This window comes from Vidua macroura, chromosome 3 (assembly GCF_024509145.1).
Source record: "Vidua macroura isolate BioBank_ID:100142 chromosome 3, ASM2450914v1, whole genome shotgun sequence".
Lineage (NCBI taxonomy): Eukaryota > Metazoa > Chordata > Aves > Passeriformes > Viduidae > Vidua > Vidua macroura.
This window is the reverse complement of record NC_071573.1, coordinates 96,588,894-96,606,775: the sequence shown is the minus strand read 5'-3', so window position 1 is coordinate 96,606,775 and position 17,882 is coordinate 96,588,894. Positions and strand designations below refer to the sequence as shown.

General features: G+C 36.6%; 1 protein-coding gene across 1 annotated transcript in view; it reads left to right on the top strand.

Moving 5' to 3' along the window:
* MYT1L (myelin transcription factor 1 like) overlaps positions 1-17,882 on the top strand; it is a 220,952-nt gene that overhangs the window by 105,624 nt on the left and 97,446 nt on the right. Inside the window, exon 5 of the mRNA XM_053973564.1 lies at positions 9,549-9,922. Within this exon, the coding sequence (XP_053829539.1) occupies positions 9,549-9,922 (374 nt within the window). The remainder of the gene's footprint in view (positions 1-9,548; positions 9,923-17,882) is intronic.

Genomic DNA, 17,882 nt, shown 5'->3' with positions numbered 1-17,882 from the left:
AGCTCTGCATTATAGATGTGATAAAATGACAGCCTACTCTATTACTCAATACTTAAGTACATGCTAGAATGACAGTATGACCTACTGTGTTGTTGTTAAATATGATCCATCAAGTCTATGTCTAAGGGTGTTGATTCTACTAATAGAATAACAGTATCTACCCATGTTTTTAAGTGATGGACAGTATAGCTACATGAGCCACCTTTGATTTCCAGCAGTTTACTTCCCTTGGTTTTTGAATGCTTGAACATAGTGTGCTGAATTGCTTAAAGGAATTGGAATAGAAATATTGGAATAGAAAGATTTCGTATCATGTTCAAGGCTCAAACATTTTGACTGTGCAAAAATACTTTGTAACTGATAGATGAACTCTTGTAGCATATTCTGAGCCTTTCAAATTGGTCATGATTGATTGTGAACTTTTTAGTTTTATGATATTATAATGAAAAATAAATAAATTGGAATTTACCCTACCCTCTACCTATAAACAAAGTTGTCATTCCCACTGAGGCTGAAAACACAGCCTTGACTGTTCTAGATGATGCTTTTATTCAACTCAGTGTAGCCAACATAATTTTCATCTCTGTAGAAAGATAGATTTTCTTTTCCAAAGTTTTTCTTCAAATTTATATATATTTTTTTAGATAAATGTGGACTTCAGGATTTTGATTTAGTGCAGAAGTCAGTGTTCTTTGAGTTAGTGCAGAAATGGTCACTGACTCTGCATGCTCCCATTTTTATGTGTCTGGGTTGCATCTAAATCAACATCAAAGTGCACAGAATCAATAACCACTTAGCAAAACTTAATTATATGCATTTTATCTAATGAATCAATGAGTCATTAAACCTGTGGTCTCTGCACTATTCTGCACTCGTTGACCAGCCCCAGTATTCAAGGATCTGGCAACAAGACATTATCAATGGTGTCTTCTTGTTCTTGAACATGCAGTTAAGTTGGGTATTTGCCATCCTAAGACGAGAGGGAAACTCCAGATTTGTCTGACATTGGAAGTACGGGTAGTCTTGAAAAGATTGTGAAGCTAGAGGGGGGAGAGTTATTCAAGTTAAGCGATGCAGCAGCTGCGGAAAGGAAAGAAACAGCTTTCTTTGGGGTTTCTCATGAAACATATTATGGTACATGGCTTTAAATTCTGTTAGGTATTGTCTTTATTGAATCTGGACAGACAATTTAAAAGAAAAAGAAGAGAGAGAAAAATTCTTGGACTTGTCTCACTTTTAACAGATTCCTAAGCGGTAGAAATATAATCACCCACACCTTTTGTCACTACACAAAGTGTCTAAGAAAGATAAGATGAATAGCCTCCCAGGAGACTCCTGTTTCTCTACCCTGAGTTATGAAGGTATCTTAGCATGAGATGTTTAGACTTAGGTTTTGGAAGCCATGAGGTAGGTGAGAGAGGAACCCCATCAATGACATCATAAGTCATGGGGAAATCAGATATTATATTGATTTAGTTGTATAAATATTTCAATAATTTGAATAATCAACAACTGCAGAGCATGTACTTATGCTGCCATGTAAGTTTTTAGTCAGATGATGTGTTACATATATTTTTTGTATCTTGCTTGAAATGAGCTCTCCATGGCTGAGATTTTTCCCGTGTATTTGTACAACACGTAGAAATATATTGTGCCTCACTTTCCTTCACTGAGCAGCTGTTGTGTTCAACCAATTAAATAAACTTGTTTGAGTGGATTGGTTATTGCAAAACTTAAAGTTTCCTTTTAATTGTCATGTCCCAAGAGCAGAGGTCTTGATGATGGGTGAAATGATCTCACCAGCCAGAAGGCAGGTTAGTTTGTCAGTGGTCCTCCCAGGGTGCAGTAACACCAGTTTGGAGTCTTAGTGAACTGTGGTGGGGAGACATTTCACATAGAGATGTGTAGGGACCAATGAAATAAAAGATTCCTGCTTTGACTTAATTTACTCTGACTGTATTAACTAGATCAAAGCTATTCTACTTAATATCTGAATTTCTAAAAGAAAAAAATACTTGAGTCTTGAGCTCCATCATTTACTTCTGGCACATCATTCTATCTCATATTATTTTTACTTTTAACTCTTTTGGCAGTGCTGGTTTGTAGGTACCAGTTCTTTAATGTTCATTTAGTTAAATATTTCTATACACAGGTGAATCTGTGGTATGTTCATGGCTATTCATATGTTTAAAAAGGCTCTGAGGTGCAAAAGGGTAGAGTTGGCTTTTAAAACTCTATGAAGAAAGCATCATGTCTTCCTCTGCCTTTTGAGATCTAGCATGCTTCTGGTCACTTCTCTAATTCTACTTACTGTTCCATAATGTGGAAGAGTAAATTGCAACTCCAGAAGGAAAAGCAGTTTGAATGTTCTACATTTCACTCATTCCTGTCACTGTAGCTTGTGCCTGTTAAGGTAAATTAGTAGTTTTCACTGAACTGAATTATTATTGTATACATACCTAAACTGAAAAGTCAGCAGAGTTCTATTTGGTACAAATAAATTAAGTAAAGATGGTGTGTTTTGATACTGCACACATAAAAGCACTTCCTGCTTATAAGTATCTGATTTATTTAATCAGAGGCAGAAACTCATGAGAAAGCCAATTTTTCATGCAGAAAAATTGGAGAGATGAGTTTATTGTATTTTAAAAGATATTTGTTAATTTAAATTATTATTTAAATACATTAAAGCATATTAATTTGATCACACTTTTCCAAAAATATTTAAGCACGTGAAACCAGATTTTCCAAAGCACTGGCTCTGGATTAGTGCCCTAACCCCAACTGAGAAGATAGATGTTTGGGCAGTCATTTTGTAACTGGCCTTAGATGCCAGGGTGCTTGGCAATGCAATAGTTGCAAGAAGCATGCCTGATTCTGAACAGTATTCAAGGCTCTGGCTCAGTTGCCAGCAGGCTCCTGGAAAGCAGATTTGAGTAAGCCTGTCTTCTAGATTGGGATTCATAGCACATAGGATGCTAGCACAGGAAATTTTCATTCATCTGGTGGGAAGCACCAAAACCAGTGTGTCCCAACTCTGTCTTCTAGGCTGCAATTAGCCATCTCTAAAACAAAATCCCCAAAACTCCATGTCTTGCTTGAACTTTGACTTGTTGCTTTTCCCATTTTCTCTTCTATTTTCTCTTTGCTTCACAGCCTGGGAAGGTTTGACTCAACACCTCCCATATTCAAAAAGAGTATGCAGGCATTATGTAGGACTTTCATAGGGTAGAAAAGATTCCTGACTAGTGTGGCTTAGAAGTAATTTGTAATTTCCCACATGAAGTTTGACTTTACCACCCTGCAATTAGCACTGTCCACTGCTGCTCATTCCTGTAGCAAGTTGGTGCACTTTAAGCAGTATTCAAATACGGATGGAAAATAATCTTCAGCTGAAGGAGTTTATTCTTGCAATTGAGTAGGCAAATTGCTAGGCTGGAATTAATCTCTTTTTATGAATTTATTATCATTTTTTCATTCCTATCAATTCACTGATCCAACTTCACCAGGAGAGCTACTAGGTCTTTGTAATAGTGCATAGTCTGCTGAGAAGGGCTTCTTACTGGAGTGCAGGGAATTCAAGCTGTAGGGTTTGCTGGAATCTAAATATTTGTTTTCAGGTCAACTTCCATCAATTGATGGTATTGGCCCTTTTCAAGCTAATAGTCACTGCCTTGAGAGTGATTTAAAACAGTGTTAACTTGCAGTGTTATGCAAGTTAATTAGATTTGCTCATTCTTTTAAAAAGCTGGATTTGTTAGAGGACTTGCCTGATACCTAAAACTCTTCATCTGGACGTCTGGACTCAGATGTTATCTAGCCCAAACCAAAAATAATACTTAAGAATATCCAGTGGGACAACTGTAGATGCTTTGGGAACCTTCTGCCTGAAGCCTTAAGCAGAAGTTTGCTTCCAAGCATATTCTTCCTAATTTGCTGTCTTAAAAACTGTACATGATAAAATTCCACCTCACAACCACTTCAGCAACTGAAGTACTTAATTTAGTCTTTCTGATAACCTCATTAGGTGTTTGTATAGCAAATTTTTAGCTTCTATTCCCTACCAAATGTTTTGGTTTCTGTTAAGTTGAATTCTCACATTAAAAAAAAAAAATGAGAACACTGTTTCTGGGGATGCTTCTTAGTTTGAAAAAAGGTTTCATAAGATTTTTCAAAATACTACTAAGAAAGAAAAAGATATTATTCAGATTTAGAGCATAACATTAGCATTATCTTATTTTTCTTCACTTAGATCTTATAGTATGAGTCATCTGAAATAATAGATTCAATAGAAAAGCTATACAACTAAAAAAAGAATGCTGGTAAACATGGCACATAAGAATTATTTTATCCAAAGTGGGTATTTAAATTTGACTGCACTCTTAATCGTCCTATAACCTCCCTTTCTCATTTTCCTCTAAGAGGAGAACCTCCTCCAGATAAAGGTGTCAGTTCCAACTTTGGTGTGCAAGTTGTCATATTGTGGAGGGAAAAATATTGGTCAGTAATCTGATTTAGAAAATCCAGTGTATTTATTTGATCCTATACTATGTATATTTAAATATATATGTTAATTGTTATAGATTAGAAATAATAAACATACTAATTATACTGAAAATTACATTATATTAGTAATAAAATATATTAAAAATCAATATGTTCAAGTGTAGACAGGAAATACCTATTTCCTGAACTGTACTCCTGCTGAATGTATCAGTGAGTAGAATCATAAAGTTTTTAATGGAGAAAAATTGTATGAAAGTTAAAAAAAATACCATAAGTCGTATTCTAACTACGGACTATAAAGTGATACATTATTTCTTCTATTTCTTCAATTATTAATGTCTATATGTCCTCTTGGAGCTTATCACTATGAAATTCAACAGCATTCTTTCCACAAGAATTATTCATGACAGATTCCAAAAACCAGAGATGACTGAGACACACAGCAAAGCAGTGCAGAATATTCAAAAGTGTGTCTCAGGAAGCCCAGATATATATCCAGCTGAATGCCAAGAGAGCTGAAGCGTGAGGAGAAAATAAGACAAACACAGCTGACCAGGGGAAATACAGGGAGCAATAAAATAATGGATAAAGGCATACACAACACATAAATCAATGGGGTCAATGCTCTGAGCAGGGATAAACAAGTCTAAAAATAACCAAATAAGGGGATGATCACAGAAGCCAAAATTGAAAATGCAGAGAAAATTGCAGAAGCTGTAAGGACAAACAATAACAGCTTTCACAAATATATGAGGAACAAGAGGTCAATGGGAGAGACTGTCATCTCCATACATGGGGAAGTCAGTGGCAGAGGCTGCTGGGAAGCCAGCGCAGCCTTTCCCTTGCTGTGCTTACTGGGAGACCACAGGGAGCACGCCGGAAACAGAGAGAAGTGTCCTGGAGGCAGAATCTGAAAAATTAATGAAACAAAGGATGAGAGTGGAGCATGTTAAGAAAGAAAAAGAAAATAGGGCAGCTATTAACAGTAGGCTTCAGGTCTGGTGGCCTGTTTCACAGGTTTCTGAAACACATGGTGAGAGTTTTTTCAACTCTTTCAGTCTATGAAGTCTGCAGTACATGAGGTATATAAAAGCAGTGTGAGGTATACAGTTGAAAGGCAGAAGGAAGACCGTGCAAACCAGCATTGCAAAGGTTTTATATGAAAAATCATTGCAATGGTAGCTTTATCAAGTATAAAACCAAGTACAGACAAAACCAGTTTCAGGGTTGCAGAATATCTGGTACAAATTAATTAGAGGAGTGTACAAAAGCTGAGTTTTAGTTAACTAGTGATAGGAAAAGGAGTAATGAATAGAAATTGGAAGAGAAGAAATTTAGGCTAGATAGGAGGAAGAAATGTTTTGCTCTGAGTGGTGAGGTTGTGGATCATCTGTGAAAGTGTTCAAGGCCACCTTGGACAAGGCCTTGAGCAATCTGGTCTAGTGCAAGGTGTCCCTGTCCATGGCAGAGAGGTTTGAATAGATGATCTTTAAGGTCCCTTCCAACCTAAACCATTCTGTGATTCTTTGAACTAGCATAACCCATTTCCTTAGAAAAACTATATATTTCCAAGCCTTAATGTTGGGTCCAACCATTACAATTTACAAATACTTATTTCTTGTAGTTGCTGATGTATCCTCAGTTTTAATTCCATAAGCAAACATACTGACCATAGATTCATAAACATATATAAACTAAAGTCAAAGTTCACAACTTTACTTGAATAGCTGAGCTCCAAAGAGTTACTTAATAAAATTTATAAAAGCATCAAAGTCATCACACAGCTAACTGGAATTGATTTCCATTGCCAGTTATGCACTTACCAGGGAGCCCTGAATCCCAAGTAATGCCATAGATTCTCACAAACTTTATAATATATTGTGTAGAAGACCATAAAGATGTGATAAAATCTTAAAGATGGCAAAAAATGGCAGTGATGATTTCTTTCTACCTTTGACGAATCATTTGCATCTAAGAAGTTGTGCAGTTCTTCGTAGTTGTCAAATACAAAAATTAAACAACGGTTCAAACCAAAATAGATGTATTTGTTATCCCTCTGTCCTTTGTCTCACTTCTTACACTTCTGTGAATTCCAAAAGAGATTGTTTTGGGGCATTACAACTACTTGGTATTCGTAAATGAAAAAAGACTGGGTCAGGATGGAATTAATGTTCTGACTTTAGTGTGACAAAATGGCCATGGTTGGATGGGACTTTGAGCAATCTGATCTAGTGAAAGATGTCCCTGCCCATGGCAGGGGAGTTGGAAGTAGATGATCTTTAAGATCCCATCCAAACCAAGCCATTCTGTGATTCTATGAAAAATTATAGTTGGTATGAATGCCAGTGGGGAAAAATGTTCACAGTTACACATCTGTGGGTGCCCTTTTAGTTCAGAGCTGGCCGAAGTGTCATCAGTGCCACTTGAAAAGTTCTAAGAAGGTTATAATAATAAGAAAAAAGGAAATCCTGGGCATTTCTGGGGGTAAGCCTACTCACATCTTTGGAAATAAAGACCAGAATTTTTAGATCATATAATTTAACAAATAACAGCATTGAAGAAGCTATGGTGAGGGTAGTATGCATCCAAAGGAGAAAGAACAGAAACCAAGAAAGCAAGACACATCCATTCAGTAAATGTTAACCTGTCTGCTTAAATCATATTGAACTAATGTGCAAGTTTCTAAAAGCTGCCTGAGCCCCAGGACGTGATCAACTCCTGTTTTCCAGGATGCAGCCTCTCTTAGACACCTAAGAGAAACAGATTCCTCCCTGATTATCTAGCCATTTTTCTCAGCACAACACACACTCTGAAATTCTAGTTCTGAGGAAAAATTTGTCTGCCTTCTCTCAGAGCTCCATGAGGAGAGTTTAAATAGGCAGCTGCTGAAACGCCATAGCACCAGGGAAAGCATGAAAATAAACCTGCAGAACTACAAGGAACAGTGCTCCCCTTTCACCCTATGTATTATGCAGTGTCCAGACTGATGGAGATTAAATTCCTGTTTGTGCCTTGACTGTGATTATGTGGAATGTTTTCCATGGAAACATGTCCTGCATTTCCCCTTGTTTCTGGGCAGCTGGATCCTGACCAAGAGGAGGACTTACAGGACAAGAGGCAGGACATTCATTTTGCACTGAACTGTAGTAGTGATCTAGGACAAGGATTTCTTCTGTATTTATAGGTTTTACTTTGAAGTGTCTTTAGATAGAAACAAATATAGTACAAAGAGAAAACACCAGAAGCTTAGGGTGCCCTATTTTTTCAGGTTTAGGTCTCTTAAAATTAGTGAAGATTTGAGCTTTTGCTTGCCTGCTGCATCAGTTTCGCGCTTCCAGGCGCACTGGGGCTCATCTTCCATAAGAGGATGCTCTTCTACCAGATATTCCTTCTGGATGGAGCATGGCTGTGCAGGTTGTGGATCTATTCCCCCTCTAGCCTGCATCAGTAGGCCTCAACTTTGATGCAGCTGTCTGGAATCCATATTCTGCTAGTATTACTACCCTAATCCCAAGTGAGGTGCATTGGAATCTGGCTAGATGGTTGTACTTAAAATTATGCAGTATTTCTGTATAGTGTCAATGGAGGCAGGTGTTTTTAGGCATGCTGGATTAGACTTCAAAGACACCTATTGTCCCCACATAGAGAAAGGTGCCTGTGTTGCACAGAGGTCTCCTGTAGCAGCTTTTTCATGAATACCATCTTTTGTGACTTAGATATGTATGTGCCAAGCAGACTGTGAACAAGTGATTTGAAATTTATGCAAGACAATACGTAAGTTAGGCACTTAAATAAAGTGATTGGGTGCTTAAATAGATTTTTTTTTTTTTTTTTTTTACCTAAGTAGCAGTTTCAGTAATTGGGATGCATAGCTGCTGGGATGCAATTAAATTAGACCAAGATCAAGACTATGAGGACATCACATTGAGTAGTACTAAATGTGGTGAAGCACCAGATTTTTCAGTGGTCTGTCAGCAGAATATGAAGCATTATTAGAGTAGAAGAAAATAAGAGATCATTGGTATATTGGGATAAAGGGAGACAGAATATAACATAAAAGGGTAAGTTATTAATAGATATGCAGAAAAGGTTATAAAGAACAGTTGAAATATTCCAAAACTAATTAATCACAGGAAGAAGACTAAAAACTGATACAGCTTGAGTAATGTTGTAGTCACACAAGAAAAAAGTTCAAAGAGGAGGTTCTTTGAACAAAAAATAATGCGTGTGTGCAGTCACTCTGCATAGAAGGTTATAGCAGTTACACAAGGGAGATCAGGTTCAACAAACACAGATTATGTGACCTTTGACGAGCAGGTGGCTACTCTGGTCTAGAAGACCAAGACTCTGGAATACTCTTTCTGTTACAATGCATTGACAAAAGATTTTGTTTATTGATTGATTTTTTTTTTTTTTTTTAATATGAGAACACTTGTAACACCGGCCATGATAATTACTGGGTTGGTTGTGTTGGGGAGTGTGCTTTCCCATTTGTCCAGCCTTGTAGCATATAACAGAGAAAAACAGTGGAGAATTTAAGAGTGATTCATTATTGGTTTTGTGTTATTATGTATAATAATAACAACAAAAAACAACATTCAAAATATGATCATATTTTTATTATTTAAGCATCATTGAAACATAATTGCACACAATCAAAATACTGAGCACTACAAAATTTTGAAGCATTGCTTTATTCCTGAATTTTGTACTGCTAGCTACAGGTAGGACAAGATTGCTGTTTTTTTAACTATATTCATCTGCCTTAGAAAGGAGTGTAACATGTAGAAGATAAAGATGAATGAGAAGGAGAAACACACATTTTTATCACTTCTGAAGCTGTTACGCTGTCGTGTATGTGTGACATTTTCAGGCAAATAATAGCACTTGCATTTTCACAGGTTTTGTGTCCTCCCCTTGGTCATCTTTACTTTGAATAAATGCATTTTGCAAACAGCAACTAATCATGATGCAGAATTAGAATATGACTAAATAAAATCTGGAGGATAGTGTTATAATTTTCATCTTTTATTTTTGAACAGTGTTTATGGCTGTCCATTGGCAAAAAAAAGAAAAACACAAGATAAGCAACCCCAAGAACCAGCCCCCAAAAGAAAACCCTTTGTGGTTAAAGCAGACAACTCTTCAGTAGATGAGTGCTATGAAACTGATGGAACAGAAGAGATGGATGAAAAGGAAGAGGAAGAAGAGGAAGAGGATGAAGAAGAGGAGGAATATTCTGATGATAATGAGGAGCAAGGTGACGAGGAGGAGGATGATGAGGAGATAGATCGAGAAGAAGAAGAGGAGATTGAGGAGGAAGAAGAGGAGGATGAAGAGGAAGGTGAAGAAGTGGAGGATGAGGAGGAGGAGGAGGAAGAAGAGGAGGAAGAAGAGGAGGAGGAGGAAGAACGTGGTAATAATCAGAGTATTAGTAAAAAGTAAACAATGTGTGTTTTCTGGGTTAATCTTCTAGTGTGGTGTGTGAGGATTGAGCTGTTCAGTTCTCATTAAAGCTAATGGAAGTCATGCAGTTAAATCTCTCTGCTCCACACTGAAAATATATCCCACTGTGTTCTCTTAACATTTATTTTAATAAGTCTGTCTTCCAAATGTTTTTAATACACCAGCACTCACATTTCAAGCAAGGAGGGTGGAGGTATGTTTGTGCTAAAAATGCTTGCATAAAATGTGATCCTAGTGTGGATTAATGCATGCAGTTACCAGGAGAATATTCACAAAGGTACAAGCAAAGCATCAGCTACAGCTGGGTGCCTGTACTGATCATTTGCAAGGGTATTTGCTAGATCTGTTTACAGAGTGTCAACAATTGCCCACATAAATTCTGTCACAATTTTGCAGATAATTTTTGTGAGCAAAAATGGACCTCTTCCCTTTGAAAATTTTGCCCTATACTTCCCCCTACCCCAAGAAACTATTCAGAACTATTATAATATACTTTGGTTCTTTTAGACTTGAGTTCTGTGTGCTTTAGTTGATTCTATTAAAAATATAGCGAGTGACAGTTTTACATAGATAACGTCTTTCTAAAGTTTATATATTTTTGTTACCATGCCATGGCATAAATGCCATTTAGACATACAGGCTACTGGTGGTAACCAAATTAATGCAGTAGCAATGTGATTGATTAGCCTATTCAACTTTCTCTTTTTTTTTGGGATATTGGACTTTATATAATACTTTCAAAATATGTAATCACTGTCCATTTACTCCTTATGCTGATGACAGACATCGTAATGCACTGGGGTGAAATGAAAGAATCGTGCAAAAATTAATGAGCTATCTAAAAAGTATTTTGTTCCCATTTCCAGGGAACACGTTTTTGGTTGGGTAGATTCACCTTTCTAACCAATAAAAATATAAGAAAAGCTTTCAGCACTCCTCAGTTGGATTCCTCTTAGGAACCAGGTATGAAAGTTGTGTGACTTTTGTTTCAGCATTCTGTAAGGTCAGATCTTAAATCTTAAAGAAAGACTTTGGAAGTGTTCTTTCTCTCTGGGAGAGATGGTGGCCAGCTGGGTGGCTATCAGAGTTTTCTCAGATACTGCATCTGCGGTGTTTCCTCAATTGCCTGAATTTACCACAAAATTGGTAGAGGATAAATTGTCAGTCTTAAAAGTTGCATGAGTTTGATGCAACAAGGAAGTAATTTCCTTTTGCAGGGAACTCTGCTGTTTCAGAACCTGGAAGAGAAGCTGTGTTAGGCCAGGCTGATGGTGCAACTGCTGTTGCTCTCTTGATGAGCAAGTGTGGAATGTCCAGCAGTTTCTTTAAAAATAGTGACTAAGTTAGTTGGTGTATAGATTATGGTGCAATTGCTGCTGTGATTTCAGCTGACATTAAAACTTTGAATCTACACTATCAAAAATGATGAAAGGAAAAAAAAAAAAAAAACTAAAGCAAAACTCAAGAGCTCAAGAAAATTGCTTCTGCCAAGCCAGCAGGCTTGATACTCAGTTTATTTTTCTCTGATAATGAAACACAGTGGTTTACTTATTCCAACACAGTTACACATGCAGTTAGTGGTCCTAATCAATGTGAAGAGGCTGACATTGTTTTTTGACTGCTTTCCTTCCATATATAGTAGGCTGTGGTTAAGAACTGCAAAAACTTTACAAAGGTACCTCTGTTAGCTGCTCTGTGTATTATTTGAAATTAAAACCTACATAGGTCAAGTTTTTCTTAGAAACTCATGCTATTCCAGTAATAAACCAAAAGTATATTAATAAATAAATATATGTTCTATCTGAATGATAAGGCATTAAGAAAAATTCCTCTTGAAATCAGAAAAGTGATTATAGACTTTCATTTGAAAAGTATCTCATGATCCTTTTGAGTATCCACATAGGAATCAGTATGCAACAGTCCCAGTTGGAGCAGACATGATTTACAAGGAAGAGTTTCTAGAAATTAATTAGGAAGATAGTATGGAGTTCCTTATGTCTATGTCAAAGAGTAGAGAGTGATAACAGTTTGGTTGTGGTGAGGTCTAGAGGCTAATCAATAAATAATATTTTAAAAAGTTTCTTTCCTATGGTTTCCAAGAGGGGTACAGATGTTTCACTTTATCCTGCTTGTAGCATAATCTGCATTGATAGAATTAGGATTGCTGATTTTCCAGAAAAATAAGGTGCAAAATTATGTATTCTTAAACTACATGGCCTGAATATGACTCTTGCCTTATGTATTGACTATATGAAAAATTAGATCTGTCTGCTGTGAATTTAGTAGTCTAAATCATTTGCTGCTCACTAGAAGACTCACTATAATATTGTAGCAAACCACCTTATAAGTCACCTTAGCAGGAAGTCCTAATGTGCCATAGTGTTCCTGTCCCTAGAAACAAAATGCGGAATTATCCACTGGTCACCAGGATACCTACACAGTTCACATGAAAGTTTCTGTCACTAGTGCTGTAGATGATAGCAGTTCAGAAAATTTCCAGAAGTAGCTATAATCTAGGTGAATGAAATAGTTAAAATCATAAGTATTGGTGACAGAAGAATTCCATCAGCAAGTATAGGATAGGACTGTAGAGGCACAAATGGGGAGGAGGGGGAAGGGAGAGGATAGGATGGTAAGAGTAAGGTATTTTACCATTTCTTAGGTCAAATTCAGTTTTCTAGTAGAAAAGGGTAAATTCTGGGAAACTCAGGTATGTCACTGGTGTGTCATTGCCCATTCCTTTTTGCTTAAAGAAATGGGAGTTTTGGATGGGATTCTCAGCAGATATAGATAGTATACAGGTAATGTAGATAAACAATTCCTATTGGAAATACTTGGACATTCACTGAAACCATCACAGCCTTTTAGAAAATCACATCTTTGTAGCCTTATCTTTGGTAATCTAAATCTTGGAAAAAACAGATCTATCCTAACAGTCTGATAAATCTCAAAATATCAATTTAAAACTACAATGAAAAAAAACAACCAAACTTTTTTTTGATGAGTCCTAATTCTGTGCTTGTACTTCTGTACACAATCCTTTGAACCAAAATTCATGTTTTAAACTCTCCATCAATAGCTAGCATATCCTCTAAATTTCCATTAAATCTGAATCTCTTTGAACAGTAGGTATTTATCCACCTATCTGTGAAGAGACTAGAGAAGCCCTTACGTTCAACACAACTGCTAAAGGAAAGATGAATCTTTCTGATTACCCTTCTGTCCCAGGAAAAAAAAGGAGAGATAGAGACGACCTGCGTTCTCTGTGATAACCTAACCTGTAAATTGAAATACAAATGGGACTGAGTGAAAGTAAAAGCTTCTTTTGGAGCACCCATTCTCTGTGATGGCAACTGCCGAGAACCTTTGGATTAAAAATTGAAGTGTGCATTCAATTTTCAAGATAAACCAAAGTACTTTCTTCTGAGATGAGCTTGCTTCAGGTAGTTAGATCCTGAAGACCTTTTCACAATGCTTTTCTATTTTAAAAAAAATCTCCCTTGGAGAAGCTCCCAGAACAGATGTTCCAAGGAGCCATTTAGTCCATATCTCAGGAAGACATTCAAAATGCTTGTACTCTGGGTATTTTCTAATCAAGAACAGGAGGAGTTAGGTTGATTCTAGACCTAAGGAAATTGGATACATCATTCAAATCCATTTCACAGATGATGCTACAGAAACTATTGCAGTTTCTTAACAGGTGAATTAGGATTCTTTTAGATAGTCCCTTAAATTTTCTACTGAACTCAAAGTAATTAGCATAACCAGTTTACTAATGTGTGGTATTGCACCTAATTTTTTCAAGTGAAATGCACTTCAGAAATAGCTGTAAACCAGAGATAGCAGTGTGTATTCAAAGGAGACACAGTACAGGTTTTTCTAATAAGAAAAACTCGCACATGGACAAAGAGATAGATGTTCTATTTGTTTTCATATTTCATAGAACAATACAATTATTTAGGTTGGAAGAGACCTCTAAGATCATTGAATCCAACAGTATTGTTTAAATTGTGGGATTGTTTTAAAAAAATCATAATATTTTTGTGTTTTTCTTTCATTTGCATGAGCTCAACAGACCCTCAAAATGTGAAATCCACCTATCAGGTCTATTAAGATTGTTATTGCCCTCCAGTATCTTCCTGATCCCCTTAGCAGACTGCATCTGAAGCACTTGTGTCCTCTAAGCAAGAGGAGATGCAAACACCAATCTAAAAGTTGAAAGAAGGCCATGTGCTGAGGAAAACATGTTGCCACAGAGCTTTCCAGCTGTGCATGCTGCTGAAAACACTCCTGATAACAAACATCTTGATGAAATGAAGACAACCTATCCATATTAGCAAGGTCATCTGTCAGCCTGCTGACCACTAATCATATTCATTTATTCAAACTGCTAGAAGGAAAATGGTCATCTATTTGGTGAACACAGTAGGCGTTCAGTCTTAATCAGAGCTGAGAGCTACACTCACGTGTACCTCACAGACAAAACACCTAGTAGAAGTAAATTACAGCTTTAAATTAAGAGACCAGAAAGTATAATTTCACTGCCTAGGACAATGTGTATGGGAAAAACTGTTTTTTTCAGGGCCAAAGAAGACTAAAAAAATACCTGATGTTTACATAAGACAAAGCAGATCTAAACTCTTTGCTAATGAATTTTACTGCTGTACTGTACCTCGATAAAAGAAGATACCCTATGTTTAGGGTGTCTCACACCCTAATAAAAACCACCTGAAGAAAACAAAAAGAGTTGCTGCTAGCAGATATTATCCTGGCCATTGCATTCTTTTCCTCTAGATATAAAGTTAAAGTTACTTTTCTGGTCTAGTTACCAGTCTGGTCTGGTTAAATGCTCAATCCCGGAGTCATTGAGTCAAGGCTCAGGATAAGAACTTCTGTTGATACTGAGATTATCTCAGTTGATTAGAGCATAATGCTAATAATACCAAAGCTGTGTGTCTGATCCCTTTATGGGCCATTTCCTTAAGAGCTGCACTTGATCCTTGGAGTTCCCTTCCAACACAGAATATTCTGTGAATCTGTAATACCTGCTTTTTCCATTGAAGAAGCAAGCATGGATTACAACATGTTCTGCTTTTTAGCTGTTTATATTTCATACTGAGAGATTCAGACTCAACATTTTCACTAGAAATTTTTATTGGAAATAATGCAATTAAAACATTTGGTACTGGTAGTTCAGGCCTGGAAACCCCAAGGTTGTTGAGTAGGATGGGGAAACAGCAAGCTGGTAAATACCCCCCTGGATACTTCTAGTTCTTGTGGAAAAAGTTTGGATCTTTTTGTTATTGTCATGTGTTTGTGGTTGGTTGGTTGTTCAGTTGGTTGGTTTGTTGATTGCTTAAATATGACTCAAGTGTTAGTAAATTCTGCTTTTAACTGTGTTCCATGCCCAAGGTCTTTACCATACATAGACAATATAATTTAAACTCGCTAAACAGCATTATCTAAACGTAATTTTTTAATTCTCTGAAGTAAGATTGGGTCTGATACTGAGTTGTTTGCATCAAGACAAATGAAGAATAGCTTTGTGTCAGTAGAGTTCAATTTATGTGAGGTGGTATGTTGCACATGTCATCCCTAAGTTTTCCTCCATTTGAAGAACTATTTTAGAAGACTTCCTTCAATTTGAATTTTTAAGTCAGAAGCTCAGTAAACCTTCTGGGCTGTGTCTAAAAACTTAGAATGATATTAACTCTCCACCTTTAGCAATGTACTTAAGTATCATTCTCATGTAGAGGTTTACATATTTAACTCCTTTCCTACAAATAAAAGGACTTAAATGATAATGTGAAATATCTGATCCTTCAAAAGGAAATTATTCAATTATAGCTTTCTGCAGTGTAAAGAAATTATTCACCTTTGATGAGACAGATTATAGATATCTGTCATACAGAACTTTTGTTGATGTAAGCAGCAATTCTGTGGAGGACATTGGCGTACTTAAAGCGTTCAGGATCTGAACTGAAGGCCTCAGTAAAAGCATCAAGGAACACATTCAGCACCTCATCTGATTTCAATGCTGCTTTATTCTGAAACTGCTTCACATGGCATGGGGCTGCTTGTTTGTGTTTTTAATACACTAACCCCTTCCTTCAGTGTTAGCTGAGCATGTGATGTTGAGCCCTTGTATTGTCGAATTGTTTCAGGGCTTGTATGTGACCAAAGCTTTCTCTATTCTTGCCAGAGCAGTAGGATTGGAAAGGAACCATGTCTCAGCAGCACTGCTTTGGATTCTCACAGGTTGCAGTCCTCAAGAAAAGATTGTCTTTTCTGCATTTCCCTTGCACCCTTCTGTCTGCAGAAAAAATGCTGAGTGGATCCTTGATTTTTTTCCTATTTTGTTTGTTGTCTGGCAAGATCTTAGAGTAAAAGTAATTCTTTCTGGAATAAGATGGATTGGAGAAGAAATTAAAGTGCTGTAGTCTTAGAGCTGTAGCTCTGTTCTCACTTAGACTTTCTGTAACCTGTTCATTGCTAATAATCTTCTGGTTTTGGCACAACTGTGCCAAGAAGCCAGTTGGTTGTATGATGTAGTGCTTTTAAGAATCAATAATTAACTCAATTACTCAAACTGCATATAGCAGGTCTTTGCATCCATATTTGTAAATGACCTAACACTGCTGTAGAAGGTCTCTCATCTGGAATTTGTCACTTTTAGAAACGTATTCAGGGGTTGTACAGAACTGAGCTCTTCATGATCTCTCTTTGAATTCCTTTGTCTTCCACAGTGCTACTTCAAAGAGTCCATTGTACTGCACCTTACACAGTGGCCACAGATTCTGTGTGAATCCTTCTGGACCCTACAGATGTAATGATTCTTTAAAATAATATTTGCTTGGTCAGTATTAGAGGTTCCTGTTTTTCCTCTTGTGTTTAGAGTGCAGCTCTACGAGTAATTTTGATGACCCTATCAATTCACAATTCTCACTGGGCTTACAGTGTTTGTCCTAAAAGAGTGAACACAAATGGTAGCTTTTCACCCTGAAAAGCAGAGAACTTTATTTGGTAACTGTGGGAGTTAATTTTGCCCTATTAGAGCTCCTCCAGGAGATAATAAAATGAAATAAAATTACAGACTGGCTTGATAATTTCTTCAGATCCATGTCCATTCTCACTAATCAAATTTGCAGTCCTATAAAATGCCTCAAATCACAGAAATTTTTTTAACTGAAATATATAAACCTAAAAAAGAATTCTTTTGAAACAAAACCATTGATATGTAATGAACATGTATATGTAATTTTGAAGACTTTTGTGTTATGGAAGCATTTCTTCCTTATTTCAAATTTCTCAAAACAATTGAAATTTTTTTTCTTTTGTCACTTATATCACATATGACATAGTCTTTTTACCATAAGAAATACCTGCCCTTCTGTAAATTAATGTATTCTTCAAATTTTTTTCCTTGGGAGTAGATTTTGGGAGCTACACTTACTGAGCTGGACAGCAAGGAAGGCCAAGTCATTTAGCAGAATACAAAAAAAAACCCAAAACAACTAATGACAGGAAAGAAACCACCTAAAGGAGGCTGGGTTTGATCACTGTTGTTGAAATCCTCAGAATTATGTGGTTACATCAAGGCTTCATGCAGAAAGTACTGAAAATTGTCACTAACATGAAGCATTTCAAGTATCCATACCACCACATGGAGAGTGTGTCATATATTATATGCTGTAGGCAGTAAATATTATTGCTATAGCAAAAATTTGTCGTGGCTCTGTCAGAGAAAGTTAACAGGATTGGCAACTCAAGACTTAGTCAGGGTTTATTAGGTGAACTCATAATCTGATAGTTCTGTCATCCCAAAAGCTTAATTTTGCAGGCTATACTATTAAATAGGAAGGGTAAGTAGTAGTATTGCTGTGACACTAAAGGAATGCCACAGGAGAACT